A 22,638-nucleotide genomic window follows, 5' to 3' on the forward strand; every position below is an offset into this window, starting at 1 on the left:
TCAACATATGGAATGTCTGAACAGGTCAGCTCCATATATGGAGATCTAAGGGTTTGAGATTTGAGGTCAGATGTAGAGTTGCTGGCCAATATTGATGATATCAGGGATCTCCATATATGGGCATTCCCATATATGGGCTTAATATTGATGACATCAGGGATCTCCGTCCCTGATGATGTCACGTGATGTCATGTCACGAGGTCATGCCTGGGGTGACCAACCAACTCAACTGACTGACTGACGGGAAATTCACGCTTTCATAGTAAATAATCGTATTATGCTAGCATAATGCATATATACCATTATTATAAACGATCACAACTATGATAATTATTGCGACCAAAGATCGCAGTTAACTATGGAATCCACTATGGAATGCATTTCCCGTCAGTGGTTGGTTGGTCGGGCACCATATATGGTGTTGTGGCTCTTTTGTTGGTTCCAAACAAATCAACAAACCCACTGATGCACCTTGACTTTTAGTTGTACGCAGGCAAAAGAAACAGATTGTCATTGAATGTCATTTTTGCTTTGCTATGAATTCCGTCTTTTTGAAAGCCGTTCCTTTCGTTGTCCATCGGTTTCATTTATTCGGTTTTTATTACGTTCTTCTTGGTCCTTTTTGGGTTTTGCTTTTTCTTTCTATCCTCTAGTTTTTTTATTTGCATATGCTCATATGTCTATGTATATATGTAATTTGTGAGTTGATTAGTTGTATACTGTGATTACTCGGGTGGTTTGATGCGTATGTCCCTTTAATCCACCCGACACTGAAACATATCATCATTACGTCACCATCGTAAACCAATTATACCCTGGCATTGGTACATATCTTCATCACGTCATGGGACATACACTTCGTAGCATGACGGAAAACATACCTGCACCGTCTGCTTCCGTATGTCCCGTGCCAGGACATGACGTCATATCATATGCTGCTACGGGACATTGGTACATATCTTCATCACGTCATGGGACATATGCTTCGTAGCATGATGGAAAACATACCTGCACCGTCTGCTTCCGTATCTCCCGTGCCAGCATATGACGTCATATCATATGCTCCTAAGGGACATACGCATCGTAGCACCTGACTAATAACATTACTTGCACGCTCTGCTTGCGCAAGTAATAATATACAAACAAAACAGTGAGGATGGCTTTTACATAATATGGTGCCCAGGTCTGTGACATGCGTGACATCATCGGGGATGGAGATGTGGAGACCCTGATGCCATAGTAAATGTGACTTGCTGTCGCAGTTAAGCACATATATGGAGATGATCCCTGATGTCATCAATTTTGGCCAGCAACTATATGACCTCAAACCTCAAACCCTTAGATCTCCATTATATGGATATACTGTATGTCAGAACCTGTTCTGACATTCCATGTTGATCCTTCCCCATCCATCCTTCCTCTTCGATGTCTCCCTTTTGACTTATACCTGTCCATTCAAATTTCAAACTCTAGACAGGCCTGCCCCAAAGTTATTAGTGCGGCCGCGCCTGGCAGGCCCGAAAATGAAGGCCCAGTCCTTTCTTGGCCCTCATCAAACCGACAAACCCTGTACACTCAATACATGCTCCTTATATGGCCAGTACAGAATTCATTCCATGTTGATCTGACCCCCCATGCCAAAGCGCCAGTGCTCGCCCAGTAGTCTGCCACATTATAATGCATTACCAGTCATTATAATACATTACCAGCCATTATATGCATTATCTATGCATGCTTTATAATCACTGCAAGTTTAATGCCTTAATGTGATTCTAAGTGAGTCACTTAAAGTGACTGTAAGTGGTAATTTAAAGTCATACAAATAGTATTCAATTTATTCACAACAAATCACTTAGTGACTTATAATCACACTATAACGCATTATAACAGTGATTATAACACATTATAAGATCATAATGTATTAGGGCAATTACAATAAGGATCCTTGCAAAACAAAGTGAGTGTGGAATGTTATTTGGCCTTATAAATCATTTCAAAATGTGTTGTCTGTTGTAATGTGTTTGTAAATGCACTTTTGTGGATGAGCAAGAAGTAAAAGTCAAGGTGCATTAGTGGGGTTTATTGAAATGTTTAGAGTCAACAAATTAGCCAGTACTGTATAAAGATTATTGTTATAAAGCATTATGATAATATTAGTTCTTTTTTATAGCTATAGGCTACTTGTACAGTGATATTAGATTATAATGCCTTGTATTATGTTTATAATGCGTCATACATGGGAAAAAACCAACCCATACAATGCAAAGAGCTTTATTGCCAATATTGTCCCACTTTTGCTTTGGCAATATACATTGCCAAAGCAAGAGTGGAACAATAAAATACTTTAAGTAGCCTACTACAATTAAAAGGGAATAGAAATGATTTAATTGCAACTGTCTGGGGGATATCTAACGTACAAAACCACACACGCACGCACACACGCACGCGCACACACACACACACACACACACACACACACACACACACACACACACACACACACACACACACACACACACAGTCACACACACACACACACACACACACACACGCACACACACACACACACACACACACACACACTCACACACACACACACACACACACACACACACACACACACACATTAAGCAACTCTTAACAGAGACTATGCTAAAAATACCTCCCACAATTTTAACCAAATATCATCTATTTTTTCTCTTTATTTTTTGACTGTGTAAAATGCTGCAGAACTCCCAAGTATTATTGTGACATCTAGGCGGCGACACAGAGCCCCCCTTTCCGTAAAAACAACATCTCTTCTCTTTCTTTAGTCAAAGTGCTGGAGCACGTTTGAGTGACCATGGAGTGCGTCTGCCGACATGTAGTTGTTGAGCGTTAAACACGTTGTGAATAATACTGGAAGAAGAACAACTTTGGTGGATTCGGAGGGCAGCTCCAGTAGAAACATGGCTGTACGCGAGGAGGGAGAGGTTGTGCACAGTAAAATAAGGCACCACGATGGGCTTGGAAGTGTCAACAGCAGCAGCAGCAGCCCAGAGAGCCTCAGGAACGGCTATGTGAAGAGCTGCGTCACCCCTCTCAAACAAGACCATCAAAGGGGATTTTTGCTCAACGTGTGCAGGTTCTGCAACGAAGACGTTCTGAATTCAAAATTGTTTAAAATATCCGCCCTCTATGCGGGGGCATTTGTAATTTTCGCGGTTTCTTTTCTTATTTCTAGGAGCTTGCAAAGTGACTCGCTTTGGGATTTGCAGACTTTTTTGTCGGGTTTTTCTCAGTCCATTAGTCCTCTGTTCAGCATAGGATGCGCATTCTTCTTTTTAACGTTTTATTTGAGGAGAAAAAAGAAAGAAAGTAATAAATGTTGGCTTATGTCACTACCAGCATCGTGTTACCTTGGGGATTTTTTGGTTTTGCGGTTTTTGCAATGGGGAGAGGACCAACATCAGATGCAAATGGTGGGCAGGTTGTTATTCGTGTTGGGATGTGTGGGTCTGCTCACACTGATCCCCACTTTGAAACTCAAACACAGTGTTTTGATCCTGGTTTTTGCCAGCGTGGTGTGGTTGGTGTCTTTCACCAGCCTGAGTGGTCTGCCCGCACTGCTCCGACCATTCTTTGCCTGCTTTGCGGGGGTTTCTGGCTCTCTTTTGGGGCTCTGTTTTGACCATTACTATCCGTCGAGGGAAGCACCAAATCGGATTCCCAGCGCAGAGGAGAAGGTCCCAGTGATCAGACCCAGGAGAAGGTCCAGTTGCGTTTCATTGGGAGAAACGTCGACCAGCTATTATGGCAGTTGTAAAATGCCCCGCAGACCTTCATTGCCATGCATATCCCGAGAACAGGTAGGTCTTCATTGCAGGTGCCCAATGAGTTTCCAAAGTAGGCCTGCTAGTGCTCATTCACTGTCCAGATACATGCACAAAAGAGAATAACACCCCTACCACACAAACCCATTAGATATTACGTTTCAGCACACACAAAACATCCCAAATGCCCCACGGTCAATGCTGAGAAATTCACCAATAATCTTCACATACTTCAGTCACCACCTGCACACAGGGTGACAGGATACCTATAAATGAGTGCATTGACTACTACAATGATCAACTAGGTAAAATAAGTTTAAATTCTAGACTACAGCCTTTATGCAAATGTGGATATGGTGTAGCCTGTACTGGCAAAAGACAACTTTAAATGATTTGTTAATTAGTGTAGTGTATAGGCCATTAGGCCTACACTCACTAAAGTAAAATACTCAGTGTTAGTTTAGCTCAGTGTACAAAAGTAAACACATTTTACTGTGTAGAATCATGCATGTGATATGGCCAGTAGGCCACTGTGCAAATTACACTAATGACCAGTGTATGACATTTTTGTTTGCCATTGTGTTGTTCGTCATTCATATTTGTTTCAATGGAGTAGTTAGAGAGACACCTGCAAGCTCTCCTCATTTTGTTAGAGAATGGGCACTGAGCATGTTTAGTATTAACCACAGCAACATACTGCAGATGCCATTATATGTTGATTAAACATTATTGTTCCACTAACGGGGCCTGTGCCCTTGTAAGCCTCTGTGTGGCCTGGGCGAAATATTTAGTAGTCAAGGACTGAGAGGAAATGATGGTCATTATAGCAGGATTATTTCAGTGTACATTGAATAATATTACGTTTCTGGTCTGCTTGTGTGCCTGAGCTAGTGTTGACATCTAAAATAATTGTTTTAGTTGTCAAAGGAAAATATACATTTATTGCATATTTTAAAATATGTATTACCAACCCAGGACAAATGTTAGAAGTCATACAAGAAATAGTGTAGAAATTGGGTTTTTATCATTTGAGCTAGGCCCAGGGGGGGGGGGGGGGGGATTTGTGTTTTTGATTATTTGTGTGTGTGTGTGTGTGTGTGTGTGTGTGTGTGTGTGTGTGTGTGTGTGTGTGTGTGTGTGTGTGTGTGTGTGTGTGTGTGTGTGTGTGTGTGTGTGTGTGTGTGTGTGTGTGTGTGTGTGTGTGTGTGTGTGTGTGTTTATTTTTCTTAAAAACAATGTCAAAGATGCCCTTTGAAATAGCCTTTTGGTTGATTGAAAATGTGCCTTAATGCACTGCTTATTTCAGAAAATATTTTAAAAACCCATATACATGTCACCACAGACTGTAGGGCCAGATTGGTAATTTAATTATTTGCTTTACACTACTAATAGTCATATACATATAGGGTCTATATACTGATAAAATAAAAAATAACTACAAGAAAAGTATTGGGTAAAGAGTATGATTAGACTCAATACATTTTTGTAGGGATGGGTGTTGGATACAAATGAGTTGACATCTTTTGGTCAACAAGTTATGCAGCCATCGATTTGACACATTAATCTCTGCTTGTGAGTTGACTTCTCACATCATAGGAACTTAAGTTGGGACTCAACTTTGGTCATGATCCCATTGATTGGGGTACTTGATTTCAATGACTTAAAATTACTTGCGACTCATATTTTGAAATTAGTGTGACTTGTTCCCACCTGAGCTGTCACAGTTTGTTTTACTCATTTTGCTTCTGTGGTGAAAGAAAACTGTGTGCTCATCATACATACACCACAGTACATTTACTACATTCCCACATTCCCCAGACAAAAGTCAGCCCAAGAATACAGTACTGATAGAACATTAACATATATTTACGCAACAACCTATTTATTTCAGACTAAGTGAAAGTTGGGCTTCTTAAAAATGATAGCTGAATTTTATATTTTTAATCCCTCACAAGATGATCTATGTTTTTGTTTTGTATCTTTCTTTTATTGGCCATAGTTGACTATTTAAAACACAATGGCACTTTGGCAGAGCTGTGGTTCTAAAAGCATGGTCCATAATGTTCCAGGGGGTCCCCAGGAAAATTGGCCTATTTAAAGCATTTAATAGCAGATCTGCAAGCTCACAACGTGTCACAACAATATGCGACGTGAGCTTGTAGATAGGGTATTTTCTTTGTTGCAAAATTAATAAAAAATAGCCGGTCTGCAACGTCACTGCTTCTCTTAATAGAGTAATTTGTGTGGTGTCTTTAGGTCCGACAACAGCAAGTCTGTTTGTGACCCTTTCCATTCTTCTTGTGCCTATGACATGTGCAAAATATAGGGATGCCACTGGTTGATAATCATTGCTTTCACTATAAATTCACCAGCTAGAAGTTAGGTAGTCTAATGAGAGAATGTACTTTATAAGTATGACTATTTAGCTATAGGTTTCTCTTTCCAAACCTACAGTATAGACAATTATTGTAACATTCTGTACTAAATCAACAACTAAGATCTCTTATGATATGAAAATGTTTGAGATTTGGGTTGTGTAGTAGTTACCTTGCCATGATGTACCGGTAACTCCAAATATTGGCAAGATATCTTAAATAGTTGGTCCATTAAATAGAACTTCATATTCAAAAATATATAATCTCATTGACTTCATTGTGTGTACGTGTACATGTACCAGATTTTGTGATGTTGCTTATCAGAATCTGCTTTGTTAGTGTTTATGTGATGTGCTAAGAGTGACTTTGAGGGCTACTCTAATCAGGATACTCTTTATTTTTTGTTGTGTGGGGAGAATATTTATTTTGAACTACGCAACTATTAATGACATCTTGCCAATATTTGCAGTTACATCATGGCAAGGTAACTACACAAGCCAAACCTCAGCTCTTGTTAACATTTTCATACTTATGCAGGTATTGTTTATTTTTTGTTTTGAACTGGTGATTAATTGAGAGAATATATATAGTCAAAATCAATTAAGTGTACAAGGGAATGTTGACTACCATAGTCACTTTCTGATTATCCATGATTGATTCCTGCATTGAAAAGAATCTATGCTTATGTAACTCACAACAACGACTACATTCACATTCATGTGTGGATGAAGGCATTATTATTATAGTTAGGTTTACTGAAAACAAAGTTATGTCCATTGTATTCTTGACATAAGGGAAAATGCAGTTTTCTGTGTAAGTCGTACATAATTCTTTTATAAACTTGAATTATTTTGAGTTGAACTAGGCTACAGTCATTTAATCACATTCAGAAGAATTTAAATGCAGTAATGGGTATAAATGATACCCAAAGAGGTGGCCATCTTTGGTTAAACAATGTTAATACTAAACCTTATATATATATATATATATATATATATATATATATATAAACGTTTAGTATAATCTTTAAACATAATTGTTATAAAAAATAATGAAAGTGAGCTAGCTCCAGCTGACCACACAAATTGTAAATTAAAAAATTAAATGTCATGGACACCATGTCATGAAACCTAGAGAGAGGTGAGTTTGTGCCTGTCACTGATACCAACAGTCTCTTATCGCAGGCATTTGGTGTTTTACAGCAGTTAGTTCTCAAACTTTTTCATTTCAAGGTATTTGCTATTTGGCCGTGAACCCCCATCTCAAAAATATTTTGTGCGAGGCAGCGACCCCCGATTTGAGTAATTGAGTTAAACATTTTCACTTTAAATATATATTTGCACAAAATCCTTTTTGTGCGAATCTTTCACGTGTTTTAGAGCATGCCATGTGTGCATCTACTGACGTAAAACAGCATCTTAAGATCTATAAACTGTACCCGCCCTCAGTAATGACTTGTACTCTCTCATACCAAATAGCAAGAGGAAAGTGTGATCTAAATCAGTGTCCCCAGCTAAAGGAAATCAGCTCTACTGTACTACAGTCTACAGATGCTATATCTGATGGGAAATATTTGACTCCTATAGGTTGTTCACTTTATGAACCAGAATGGAACGGGAGAAAGCAGTCTGGAGGCAGTGAATAATTTGGATATTCACTAAGCACATTTTTCACTATATAAACAGTTTGTCCGTCTGTTTCTAAGTTAATAGTTTGTGATACATAAACCTGTCAACTACAACCTGTGAAACTGAAACATGTTAAATACTAAATAGACTATCAATTTCTGTCAGAGAATTGCCACATTTCTGGATTACTCCAGTGGAGGCAAAACAAACCAGTGTCCCATTCATTACAGTGTAAATATTTATTTTGAGCTCATGCTTTGAATTTGTTTAAATTGTTATTGCTCTGGTGCTTTTAGGAAATGTTTGAGATGTATTAAGTTGGAACCCAAAAAGTGACATTGTCAATATAGCTTCAATTCTGATAAGCAAAATCTGTGTTGCTCGTCTGGTAATATGGGTAACCATGGAAAAAAAAGCAAAAAAAAAGCTGATTTGAGTTGTTTACCAAAACCTTCTAAATTCAGTATAAGTAGCCCCACACTTTCCAGGCAAAGTAGAGCCTATTTAATCCTAATACTTTGTGGTTAGAACTATCCCATTCCCAAACCAAATGAAAATTGAGGTTAAAAACCAAGTATACCACTATGAATACCTCTGCTTAAACTTTTAAATAATGAATTCATGGTCTCGTAGGCGAGTCAAAAGAATGGCTTATGTTAACTAGAAAATTGGTCACAAAAGTTTGCGCAATAGGTCAGTTGCCCAATTTCATATGTACTCCACTGGTATACACATTGAAGTTTGCCGCATGCTGCCAATCTGTGTGGCTGAGAGCACATCTGTTTATGATTGATGTTAGCCCTCAATGTGTCATACTGACTGGGAGGGAATACCCTCCATAGATGCTGACATTTTAGAGCCCTCTCTGGATACATATTATATGAATGAACCACGGTTTCAAGACTGCTGATTCATAATTTGTAGAGCTGGATTGTAGAGGAGAGATTGCTGTTATTGCTTGTCTTTGCCTTGTTTTTCCTATTATAGATCTAGAATACATGACATAAAAACCACGCCCCCTGGATCGTGGAAGAAAACATAAATAAATAAATCATACAAATGAGTTTTGGCATTCTATCAGGGAGGTGGCTCTGTATCATTTATGATATTATTTGTATTTGATACAGAGAAAATTGAATCAGCTGTGAAATTGGAAGTAGCGTAGAAAATCTACAGTAGGAAATCATGTGCCTGTGCCCACTGAAGCACGTCGCACTCCGTCAAAAAATACCTGAGATTCCTTAGAATTCATGACATTTCTTATCGGTGTGGGTTATTAGTTTGTTTGATGAAACTTACAACTTAGAACTGACAACACTAGTATCCTAGATAAAGAAATGTGCATGTAACACAGTTCTTATATCACATGATTAAAAAACAAAACATCTATGGTATTTTTGAATGGGAAAACACTTCTGTGATCCTGGGGGCATGGTTTTGATGTCAGGACTTCTGTATTCTATATTTATTATTGGTAGCAAGTGAAGTTCTCGTGGTAGCAAAGTATAATCACTTGAATCCTAGTGTCCCTATTCTGGGGCAAACATGGCAGATCTACAAGCTCACTACACGTCACAACGCAGTGCACTGTGAGGTTTTAGATGGACAATTTTTGGCAAAGAGATTTGATAGGTATTGATTGATTGATTGAAGTTGAAGTATTAACAGTTTGCAGAATTACAGTACATTTCAAGGGAAGGAAAACAGACCAGACCAAGTACAGTACCGGTATATAGCGCTGGGACACACTCTGTCCGATATTTCATATTCCATCCTAATTGGCTAACATTGGCTTTCAAAGATTGCAGGATTGGCCCGTTTTGAACAAAAAGCCTCAAATCATGAACGCAGCGTGCAATTGACGTGAAATCTCTCAAGGACTTTCCTACTAGGCTGAGGATTATATCCCACCTTTTTCACATTGGCCTGTTATAGCACCACCAACAGGTGGATTTTTGCAAAACACTCAAATCATCCAATTGCCATCCAAGGCGTGAGAAGAAATGCCAACCTTTTCACATTGACCTATTATAGCACCACCAGGAGGCCACAACCTGACCTGGCCTGGTGGACCTGTGCCCAGAAGAGCACTAGAGCTCTAGTTTAATTATCTTTTTGACCTTTTTTTTAAACACAACCAACAGGCCAGTGACCCGTCCTTCAGCACAATAGAGTAGGCATATAGACGTTTTTGTACTTTTTTAAGTGTCTTGATTAATTGAAAATTGAGGACCCTGATGTAAACAAGTCCTTTTTCTGGATTTATACTCGTAGTAGTCAGATTTTGTATTGTCCTGGGCACAGACATTTTGTGGGGCAGGTGCTCAAGTGAAAAAAAGGCACATTGTGCGGGGAAGCCTTAATAGTGTCAGTGAAATTTATAGATTTGGGGGCATAAATAATATATTAGAAGCTTTTAATCCAGAATTGATCAATGTCACAATGGGACACATACTGTACAATGATTAAATGTATTATTTGTATTATTTACTATAGTCCTACTAGACCCCAGGAAATTACATCTGGCCACAAAAGATCCAGGATCTACTGAATGTGAAGGAGGGTACTATAGGGGGGTGCCATACTGTGTTGTATGGCTCAACATTTCAGTTTGTCACCTGTGATCTTTTGTGGCCAGATGTAATTTCCTGTGGTCTAAAGTAAATAATAAAAAAATAAATCGCTATAAAATCGTGTAAAAAAAACCCAAAACATATTTAGCCCATGTTCGAATGCCCCCGCCCCCCTGTAAAAAATAGCTAAAATCGCTAAAACAAAAGAAAGCAGCAAATGAAAAAGTTTAACCCTCATCTTTTACTTTCTCTAATGACAACCTAAAACATGAACCTTGGTTGAAAAAAACAAAAGTTGTCCTTTAATTGCAGCAGCAGTTTCCACAGGGACCCACAAACTAACACAAAATAAGCATTTACTACAGTATAACATTAGATACTGTATAAAATACAGTATAACAAGTTATGGTGGCCCATCACCAGAACAGTACGCAATGCTAAATACCTGTGTGTTATTGTTGTTTTTGTCGTCCTCCACTTCCTCTTTTAAAACAAATCGCATGCTGTCCCCAAGGCTAAACTCCAAGTAGCAGTTATAGCTCATAGCTACTCCAAGTAGCAGTTATAGCCCATAGCTAGCATTTCCTCTCAAAGTGGCTGTGCATTTCAAAATAAGTGTTTTTTTTGTTTGTACTTAATTAATCGTACTGGAAATAGACGTAGCTATGACTAGGAAGAAGCATAGTTGACTTGAAAATGAAACTAAAATAATAATGGAGGCATATTGTATACAGTATGTGTATTTGGGGTGGTGGTACGCCCTCTAGAGGTACCGAAGCCCTTCTTCAGGTACCAGAGCTCAGGAGGGAGGTTTTGGAGCTCCGTCAGAAATTAAACACTGGCTCAGTGTCTATTTACGTCCTACACACAGATTAAATTCCCATTGACAATGAAAGGAGAATTGTACGTCATAGTGTCTTGTTTTGTCCGACACAAATAAATTAGATTCCTATTGACAATGAATGGAAAATTCTATAAGCTCACAAAAGCATCTCATCGCGACACCTATTCTTTTTAATGTTTTGGTAATTTCGATCTATCGATTATTACTATTATTATTTGTTTTACAATCGATTAAATCGATTCGTTTGATTAACTAGTGCCCAGGGACCCAAACCTAGAGAAAAAATTATTATGATTTATGAATGAATCACTTTAAAGCTGCACTATTTACTTTCCACTTCTAACCCTGGATTTGAACCCAGTTTCCTGCGCAAGTGCTGACATTTTTACCATTGAGCTAATACAGTAGCAGAGTAGCTAATATTCACTGAGCAAGCAGTGGATGAATTAAACTTCGACCTTCATGAGTGTCAGATGAGATCCTGTGTCTAGGTGAGACATGACCCTTGACACGATTTGAATGTCTCAATAGAAGAGCAGGGAGACAACCATATACACAATATAACCACACCAATAACCATACAAGTTATATTGTTTGAATACACTCTACCATACAGATACAATTACATTTTTATTAATTAAACACAAGGTACATACTACATAGCCACTTGAAGCCCTATTTCAAAATGTGTGAAAATAGCCTTTACAGTAGAAATGTTTACAGCATGTGCATCTTTTGAGCTTGTAGATATATTTTCACTAGTTACATTTTATTTTACACATTTCTGGAATGGTTTTGAAAATGTCTTAGATTTTTCTTTAATTTTCTGAATTTTATTTAGGAAAGGTGACAAAATAGTGATATTTGCTTGTGACCCAAAATGGGTCGTGGCCCTATGTTTGGGAAACCCTGTTCTTAACTAACCCCAACACCACAGTAGAGCAGAGCATAGAAGTGGGCTGCAGAGAGAGAGAGAGATGCATTTGGAAGGGAGGGGAGGAGAGAGTAGAGCAGTGAAGTAGAGCAGCTCTCAGCTGTCACGTTCTCTTGCTGTAAAGCCATGTGGAATGATATAACATTGACGTCACAACCCAGTGACGTACCGCAGGGTGACTGAGGAAGAAACAAAGCCAGGTTTTACTAATCGCTGGTAGAATATAGTGACTGCCCCCAGCTGTGATGAGAAGGGGAGCAACTGTCTTTTTTCAAAAGGAGTGCGGGGAGAAAGGGTGCTTGGAAACAAATTGTATTGTAAGTAGGGCTGGGTAATTAATAGAAACCGTTATTTAGAACCACCAATAACCAACTTAATGTTGCTCATGGTGGTAGCATTTTCTTTTTTTTTAAATGAAAATTAAATAGAATTTAAATTAGTCTGATGAACCACTCAAGTCCTGCATTGTACATCATTGTACAATACAGTAGTGGCTTGTGATGTCTACAACATGTTGCGATGCGACATGTTGTAAGCTTGTAGATCTGCTCTTTTTGTGGTTTTAAAAATATGTGACCGCTTCTAAGTCATTGAAAAATATTAAATCTTCGTTTTTTCATGTCATGTGAAAGCAGGGAATCATAGCTTCAAATTTACAGCGAGTTGAGAAAACAGGCTTGAAAGGTTCACTTCTGTGGTATACATTAGATGTATGTGTATGATGTAACCTTTTACATTTGGAATTAATATTAGTATTATCAATTATGTAATTGTATTCGCTGTTACCTACACTCTTCCAGTACTAAAGTCGCCCTGTGCTGGTGTGCCCTCTGGGAAATGAAACAACCTAACCTATCTGACATCAACTGCTATTATGGTCAACTATGATGTTTAGGCCATGAATGTTAAAATGAATTATTGAGGGATTCAATTGAAGACTAATTCTACGTTTTTCTGACGTGCACGCAATGTGCACATGGATGCGCCCACGGTTATTTATTCTTTCATTTGTCCCATATCTGGCACCTAGCCAGCATTTCTATTCTAACAGGTGGCATGGAATCATGGATTGCATCAGCTGTTAATGGGGATGGAGCTTACCATCTACTTTCACCAGCAAAACAAAAATTCAAGTTCAATAATATAGCTGCAAGCAGCGATAAGACCAAGCAATAAGCCCTTTTTGGCTGCTCAGTGCCACTTTAGGTCACCCAACATACATACAGACAGATGAGGCATGAGTCATGCCTGTTCAAAGTGCCTGTTATCGCTGCTTGCAGCTATATATTTTTTGTACACATTTTCACGTACAGTACAAAGTTCTCTTCAACTGGGATTTCAGATAATGGTCCATAGAACGTGTGTAGAATAGAGGTTTTCACAGGTCCAATTTGACCAACCCAAATAGACCCACAAAAATTGGACCCACTGCTATTTTTAGAATTCTAGAACCGAAAAGCACAGAGAGGTGTCAGAAGACTCAGAACTTTGCGACTGAAGGTCGCAGTTAACTATGAAACACGTCACTCTCACTCTGACACGTCACTCTCTCCCCGCTCTCCCCGTCAGTCACCCCCATAGAGTGGCGTTTTGAAGCACCCGGAAGGACCGTCTCAAAACGTCTACTTCCACCAAATTTTGGTGGTCCAATGCGGAAGTGCAACAGAGCGCTCAATGTTAAAGCCCAGCTGCACGGGGTTTCCTCGTCATACTTCCACGGGTCCGCCTGCAGTCCCTCCTCTTACCAGTGCCGGCCTTATTGAAAATGTTGCCCCAGGCATAATATTTCCAGATGCCCCCCCTCCCGTGACCAATGTAGAGTAATTTATATCACAAAGGCTATAATACACTGACTGATTTATTATTGTTTCACACTGGACGATTAGCTCCCTCCTGTGGCCATAAAAATGACCACAGGAGCAGCCTGCTCAACTGTTTAGGAGCGCTCCGTGCCTGCTTTAAAAAAAGCGAATGTTTCTGCGATTGGGCTGACGGCTCTGCTGCCCCTCACGCTCCTGTTGCCCCAGGCATTTGCCTGATCTGCCTGATCTGAAGGCCGGCCCTGCCTCTTACCACTAGGGCCCAGTGCTTCAACATTGGAAAGCCTCACTGGCCCCTTGGTCACCCCAGACAAGCCCCCAGGTCATCGTGACATCACGTGACATCAGCCCCTGTCGAGTGTGGTGTCTTGAGTCCTGTGTCCTATGTGCTGTATCCTGTATCCTGTGTCGGGTACTGTAGATTTGTGTGCGTTGGTTGGCACCATGTGCGTTCTTTTATGCTGTGCCGTCTGCTGTCAGAGTGATGTGTCATTCTCCCCATATAAGGAGATCCAGATACTGTCAGAGTGATGTGTCGTTATTCCCACCTGATGATCCAAATTATGTCGGTGTTGATCTGCCCATTTATGGGTATTCAGGTAATGTAATCTCGAGGTCGGTCCCAACGTGGAGAGCCTTAATATAACAGCCACACGACCTCCACACTCTCAGAGGAGACTGCCATCGCAGTTAACTATGACACTTTGTTTGTCCCGACACCATCCTGGCCAGGGAACGCCAGAGGTGCCGCTGTCAGAGACTAGCAATCCCTGTTATTCCCATATATGGAGATCCTTGACTGTGATCAATATTAAGACCAGACCATATATGGGAATGCCAATATATGATCATATTGTGACAGTCTCATGATAATCACTGTGGATGCCGCAAAGGTCACAGTTAACTATGGAATCATGCATTTCCAGTCAGCCAGTCTATCATTCAAAATCCCCATACATGGGGAAAGCCCCATATATGGTGCCCAGGTCTTGTGACATCGCACGCAACCTCGCCCTTTAAGGCGATGTGGCTTCTCTTACTGGTAATTAATAAACCAATTGTAGTAAGACTGGTTTCAGTGCTATTTGGCATGACCCTCTACCATACTGTACACTGCATGTGTATTAGGGGCAGAAGAAGAATTTTCACAAAACAGCCAATATATTTTTTTTCAATGGATTTTGGTAGTATTGGGCATGCTAAATAACAATTTAATTCAAATGAGCTTTATTGGCATGAGAAAGCAAACGTTTACATTGCCAAAGCAAGTGTCAAAAATACAAAACAATAAAAACGTTCCGATACAATAAAAACGTTCCACACCCCCACAGGGAGTGCAGTACGTGCCAGGTATCGAGTCGGTTGGACCCACGCTTCTCCAGAACCACCACAAAAGGCTCTGCTCAGGCTCTGCCAGTGGGCCTAATGAGCCAAAGTCCCCTCACCTGTGCAATTTCCAGCCTCTGCCTCAGCCAATTGATTGCCATGGCAACCCCACACCTGCAAATTGATTACTTAACCACTCACACTTTTCAGTCAGTTTGCCCTCTTCAGACACAGGCAGACTGGCAGATACAGAGATCTCCATGTGGGACACAGACGGAAAGTTAAAACGGGTGCTATAGAAGTTGACAACGCATATTATTAGGTTCCAAGTTGCATCGTTCTAAAGTAGGCCGGTAGCCGACGGGCACGTACAGGTCTAGTGTGATTCCAGTGGATTGGACATTCCGTTCGTAATTTGTGGCATTGTTTGTAAACTAGGCCCCTCCCACTAACTTCGGACGACGATTACGGCCGAACGATACGGACTACCAAAATTCTGCCTATGGTGTTTTCACCAGATAGGTCAAGAGATCACGTGTACCCTTTTTTGTGAGATTTGGACAAAATCTGTAGGAGGAGGAGCAAAAAGTGTGTTTAGGAGAAAATTCTAAATGGCGGAAAATCTATCATGACGGAAACAGTGGGCTGTTATAGCGCCACCATGAGACCGACCAATATAATAAGTTAATACATTTTAGTAATTATTATGAACCTCCCCTCCAAGTTTTGTAACTATAGCCCTTACGGACGGTCTCTGAGGAAAAAATACTTGAATGTGAGTTTTCGCATTTTCCCATTCATGTCAATGGGGAAATTTTATGCACGAATAAATTAATATCAATTAAACTACCTATACAACATTTCTCTTGGCAATGAGATAGCATTCCCAATTCTTTCCAGATATGGGACACATGAAAGAATAAATAACCGTGGGCGCATCCATGTGCACATTGCCTGCACGTCAGATAAACTTAAAAAAAATTAATCTGGAAAAAAAAGAAATGTGTGTGTGTGTATATATATATATATATATATATATATTGAAAAAGGGAAAAAATGATTTATTAAAACATTTTTTTTTAAACTTTACGTCTTGGCACAGGGGGTTTTACCGCTTAGAACGTAACCTGACGTTCCTGCCACAGATTTTACATATGGCTCAAGTGCGTACCATCAAAACTGTGTCAAAATAAGTTACTCTAGAAGAATAAATAAAGTGTTACAATTACTATAGTCATGCTAATGATAACTGAAAGTCCACAAGTTCTACTGTCTTTAGGTCCGAATTTAATTCAGTGTACAACATACGGTATCTGCCATAAAGCCTACAGGTGCCATTGTTCTGCTTGTCATATCTGCCATATTGTGCAATTGTTGCTTAATGACGAAAACACAAATTACATTTATAATCGCAATTATTTGTGTGACAAGTAAAATGTCCTGATGGTGACAGCCCTATAGTTTGGAGTTGGTAGCAGAAATGTTTATCTTGAGCGAGGGGCTGTGTGTTTAGCACATTTTTAATAAATGTTTGAGTGTTGCAACCACTCCCTTACGGAGCTATGTGTGTGTGGGTGCCTGGCTGGGTGGCTGGGTGGGTATGAGCACGAAAATAGCATGGTTGTTTTTCACCACCTACCACTGCGCAACCTAACACACACACAAACACACACACACATTTTAACTGTATGATGATTTCGGGTGTGCCAGTACAGTACAGTACAGTGACAGTACAGTACAGTAGAGGGTACAGTAGACCCCCTGGGTTCCCCCACACAGAGTTGCACCACTCACTTCACACAAGTGTGATTTTTCATTATTGATTTAATCAATTAGTCTGATCTAACCCTGTATTATACTTTGTTGTACAATGATAAGTGTACAAATATAGCCAACCTGCAATCTCGCAACGTGCTCCGATGTGACACATTGTGAGCTTGTAGTTCTGCTATTTTCCACCATTTTCTTTTTTTAAATAATCGTTCATTAGTCGTAATCGAGGATGAAGTCTGAAATAATTGTGATAGTGATTTGAAGTCAGATAGCCCAGCCCTAAAATTAGTTGTTGGAGTGACTTGTAGAGAGAGAGGGTTAAGTTCTCTCTGTGTGTGTGTGTGTGTGTGTGTGTGTGTGTGTGTGTGTGTGTGTGTGTGTGTGTGTGTGTGTGTGTGTGTGTGTGTGTGTGTGTGTGTGTGTGTGTGTGTGTGTGTGTGTGTGTGTGTGTGTGTGTGTGTGTGTGTGTGTGTGTGACTGCAGAGTGAAACAGGATGCAGCGACTGCATTGTCAGCCTGCTGGTGTGAGTGCAAACAGATGAGGAAATGCTGGAGCGGGTACTCCAAAACTTGCGTTGCCCTGGAAACGGTTTGCGTCATGATCACTTGCAATTAGCTTGCAGCTCTTTAGTTTTCATGATAGGTTTAACAGGGCTTAGCCCAATGGCTTCTCTTCTGGCTGAAGACGATCTCCATTCACACAATGCTCTGAAAAATATGCCTAGATGTTTTTTTGTTTTTGTTTGTTTCTTTTGTTTTTATCCCAATTTATTGTTTTAGAAAGAGCCTGTACTGGTATTTATAAAATATAGCCTACGTTTTTGCCATTGACATTGCTTCTATCATATGCTATTATGATCACAATCATGATCACACACAAGAATGAAGAAATGTGTGAACTGTGTTTCCAGAACAAGCTGGGCAGACGTATGTATTCTGTGAATCACAAAATGCTGCATTGGCAGAGCATATCAAGTGGTCATTATCAGCTAGATAAGGGATTCAGTTAGTTCTCCGTATACATTACATACATACTGGAAGAAATACTGATCAAATCAAATTGATATAACAAGATAAATGCCCTTCCACCAAACTATAGACTGTGTTTTGCGACATAATCAGCAGTTTTCCACATGGCTCATCTTGAAAGATTCACATTTACAGTACTACCACAAGTTTCCCGATAGTTCAAACATTTCAGGTGGCCTACCTTTTAAGTTCAGGAGGGGGGTTGTTCAACATTACGTGTCAACTGTTTGTTCAGTCCAGTGTCTGGGTAATATAAAGGTGGAGGGAGGGAGTCTAGGTTCCAGTGGATGAGTGGATGTTGGATCAGACTGCTGTGATGTAGGTGGTTGCGTCTTGTGCTTGAATTACAGGATTGTCGTAAGAGAAACGTTGTAGGAGACGGAATTTCGTTGTAAGGATATATTGCAGTCTGAGAGGAAAGGTGGATTTGTTTTACGTGCAGACCTAGAATGCTTTGTTGGCATTGTCTGTCCAGTGTCCAGCTCAGGCTGAAATTATGCAACAGTTGCCTCGAATAACATGTTCTTGGTTGCAATTTGCACCAAGTATTCAGATCATGACTACTAAAATAAGGAAACGATGAGTAAGTAATTACTCTTGACAACATGTGTATATATTTTTTGTTTTACGTGACCTGTCAATACCCCCCACACACACACACAAGTACAAGTTGTCTTACTTTCTAAGCCTTTTCTCATTGTGTGCATCTGTCTGTGTGTCTGGCTGTCTGTCTGTCTGTCTGTCTGTCTGTCTGTCTGTCTGTCTGTCTGTCTGTCTGTCTGTCTGCCCCCCCCCCCCCTCCTCTGTGTCTCGTTCTCTCTCCTCTCTCCCGCTCTCTCTCTCCCTCTCCCTCTCTCTCTCTCTCTCTCTCTCTCTCTCTCTGTGTGTGCGTTTCTCTTTTGAAAACGGTGTCAGCACTGCTGCTTTTACACCAAAAGGCTGTTGCTAAGTGACGGTTGACGTCAGCCGCAGTTACAGAGGAGGGCTTGTGTGTGTTTAGCAGCTGAGGGCAGATCCCGCTGAAAAGGGCAAAACTATGAAGCACTATTAGTCACTGCAATGAAAATCCAAACTTCAACTAGCAGGGGTAACCACTTTGGAGGACTGTGAGCATTTTCATGTAGAAAGACATGGGGTCTCATATATGTAGTGAAGTAAATGGGTGAGGTTAAACCCAAATTCATACCTCTTTGAACAGTATAATGGTGTCACTCGATGAAAATAATTGAGCGTTGTTTTTTGTTTTTGTTGATTTTTTTTGCTTTAAAATATGTTATTGTCCGCAAACGACCATCGCATGACAAAGTATAAATTGGACTTTAGGCACAAAAAATGGGGGGGGGGGGGGGGGGGGGGGGGGGGGGGGGGGGGGGGAGAAACTGCTCTTTGGCTATAATCCAACCAATCCCCACCCCCTTTTCTTCCCCTTTTCTCTTCTACCATTGCTGTCTCCTTTTCTCTCACTTTAACCTCTCCTGCCCCTCCCCCAACACACACACACACACAGGCTCAAATACCAGACCCTTCTCCTCTTAACCCCCCCCCCCCCCCTCCCAATAACATCAGTGAGATTTTGTTGAGGGAAAAAAATCAATCATTTGTGTCTGAGGAAGGTCTGTAACTGTGAGCGCTGCAGTGTGTGGTATCTCCCCCATCCGGCCAAGGTTGTTCTGGAGCCTGCTAGCCCATTGTTCAGCGTAATCAATTCCCGGGAACCCATATCTCTCTCTCTCTCTCTCTCTCTCTCTCTCTCTCTCTCTCTGTGTCTGTCTCAGTCTCTATCTATCTCTCTGTTTCTCTGTCCATCTTTCTGTTCATTATTTGAATTATTTATTTTTTAATTTGCATTAATTAATTTACATTATGTATTTTATTTTGTATTGTTTATATATAAATATATTTTTTTTCGCTTCCATTTTTCATTTTCCCAAAAAAAAAGTAATTGAAAAAACACGGTCTCTTCATGCATTAGAAGGACATTATTAGTCACCAGAACTATTTGAATTAATCTATCTATTGAGTTTAAATTTACAATTGGTTTGTATAGGAAGGGGGCAGATAACCCCCCCCCCCCCCCCCCCCCCCCAGAATAGGGATGCTGACGTTCAGTGGTTAACGATTTTTAAAGTAAGAAAAGAAAAGAAACGACTTCCACCAGACTTCCAAATATCCAAAAAATATTGACAAGCATTGAAGCTCAAAACATATCACGCTCAAAACGTATCACGATGTGACATGTTTGTTATTGCCGCGTGACACCATTATATGACCAAGTATAAAATTGGTCTTGTGAATCATAAATAAATTGTATCAGTCCTTTTCTATCAACTGCAACATTACATAAAAAAAATTCCGGCAGTCTAATATGCCAATAGCCATTGTGAAATCACATCAGTTCTCACCCTCAGCAACCTAAAAAAAGCTGGTCTCTGCATGACTGTATGTGACAAACTTGTCATTTGTCATTTGAATTGACTAATTGTTTAGTTGACAAAGAATCGACTAAGAATTTCTATAATGCATTATAAGCTCATTTATAATACTTATAGAGCACGCACGCACGCACACACAGTCTCCCTACAGAAAACCTGTCTGGAAATGGGCCTGGGTCTGTCTGTCCTAGTTGGGTTCAAAGAAATGGAAACACTTTTGAAGACATCTCAAACGAACAGAAAGTGTGTGTGTGTGTGTGTGTGTGTGTGTGTGTGTGTGTGTGTGTGTGTGTGTGTGTGTGTGTGTGTGTGTGTGTGTGTGTGTGTGTGTGTGTGTGTGTGTGTGTGTGTGTGTGTGTGTGTGTGTGTAAAATGGTGCATTTATATAGCGCCTTTATCCAATGCGCTTTACAGAGATTGTGCATTACATTCACCCATTCACACACACATTCATACACCGATGGCAGCGGAAACCATGCAAGGCACCAACTAGCACATCGGGAGCAATTAGGGGTTCAGTGTCTTGCTCAAGGACACTTCGACAGTAACTCTGGGGGAGCCCGGGTTCGAACTGGCAACCTTACGGTTACCATCCAGGCACTCTACCCCTGAGCCACCGCCGCCGCCGCCCCGGTGTGTGTGTGTGTGTGTGTGTGTGTGTGTGTGTGTGTGTGTGTGTGTGTGTGTGTGTGTGTGTGTGTGTGTGTGTGTGTGTGTGTGTGTGTGTGTGTGTGTGTGTGTGTGTGTGTGTGTGTGTGTGTGTGTGTGTGTGTGTGTGTGTGTGTGTGTGTGTGTGTGTGTGTGTGTGTGTGTGTGTGTCTCTGTCTCATGTCAATCTCTGTTGTGCTGGTTGGACCTGGAGCGATCTTTATGACAGACCGTAATGACATCTTGCCGCACGCATGATAATTGTCAACAAACGGAGTGTGCAAGCTGCTTGAGCGTGAGCAAGCATTTTTACAAATGTGTTGGGTGATAACTAAATCAGGGGTCCTGTGTATGGAGGTTGTTGATCATTGTCCAATTTGTCTAGTAACATTCAAGGAACATATAGTCTACTTCTACTCTATATCCCAAATATAATAAGTTTTAATCAACCAAACACGGCTAAATTCAAATCAGTTATCAGCAAGTATACATAGACAGATATCCTTCATTCTGTCTTATACTTTGTTTGTAAAATGTATCTCTCAAGCCTATGATCTGTGTTTTCCCCTTGGATGAAAATGGTTAGTGAAAATGTGTGCGTTGTGTGTTGACCGTGGCACATGGAGTGTCCCCTTCCGGAATGGTCCGAGTTGTTTGGCTTCGGATGCAAAAATGAGGCAAAGAAAGTAAATATGTTAGGAATGTTAGGGAACAATGACCATATGATGGTGCAACGCAAATGAGCATTATGTACATTGTGGTGTCTTTTATGTTGTAGTGTGAGACGCGACCGGTTCCGGTTTGAGTTTGGGCCTGTAAGTAAAAAATCACACCAGTGTGAACCGAGTGGTGCAACTCCCGTCTATTGGTTCTCTGTATCATTCCAATTTGTATCGTTCCAATTTCTTCTCTGTATCGTTCCAATTTCTTCTCTGTATCGTTCCAATTTCTTCTCTGTATCGTTCCAATTTCTTCTCTGTATCGTTCCAATTTCTTCTCTGTATCGTTCCAATTTCTTCTCTGTACTCTGGTGCCCCCTACTGGTATAAATAAGTAACATACTCGTGCTCACTTATACATACAGGTACACATACAGGTACCTACCTACCTAGGTACACGGACATTGCTGGATGTAGGAGTGGTTGCACCACTCAAAAATCAACAGATAATGCTATTGGCTATTCGGCTGGGAAATTAACCTTTACCGACATCCCTACTCACAACACGTTGCATCTGTGGCGGCAACACCTTGTGAGCTTTTGACACATGACCCCGTCATAAGACCTAAAATAAATGTGGTTTAAGAAGAGGTGCTGGTTATATTTAGCTAACTTGCACTCACTGTTAGAACAGGGCTAGATCAATTTTACATTTGAAATATATAATGCCCAGAAAAATACTATTCTCTTGACAGGTATATCATATGATATTATTATAAATTATT

At 40.3% G+C, this 22,638-nt stretch overlaps 1 protein-coding gene across 2 annotated transcripts in view; it reads left to right on the forward strand.

The window, feature by feature from the left end:
- The first annotated feature begins 2,836 nt into the window (after nt 1-2,836).
- The window catches only part of pde3b (phosphodiesterase 3B), a 76,473-nt gene continuing 56,671 nt past the window's right edge, over nt 2,837-22,638 (forward strand). For both annotated transcript variants that reach the window (XM_083759781.1, XM_083759782.1), the window contains exon 1: nt 2,837-3,848. In XM_083759781.1, coding sequence (XP_083615907.1) covers nt 2,949-3,848 — 900 coding nt within the window. In that variant the 5' untranslated portion in view covers nt 2,837-2,948. The remainder of the gene's footprint in view (nt 3,849-22,638) is intronic.

The sequence above is a fragment of the Protomyctophum parallelum genome (genome assembly GCF_964188405.1).
Source record: "Protomyctophum parallelum genome assembly, chromosome: 2".
In the NCBI taxonomy this organism is placed as follows: domain Eukaryota; kingdom Metazoa; phylum Chordata; class Actinopteri; order Myctophiformes; family Myctophidae; genus Protomyctophum; species Protomyctophum parallelum.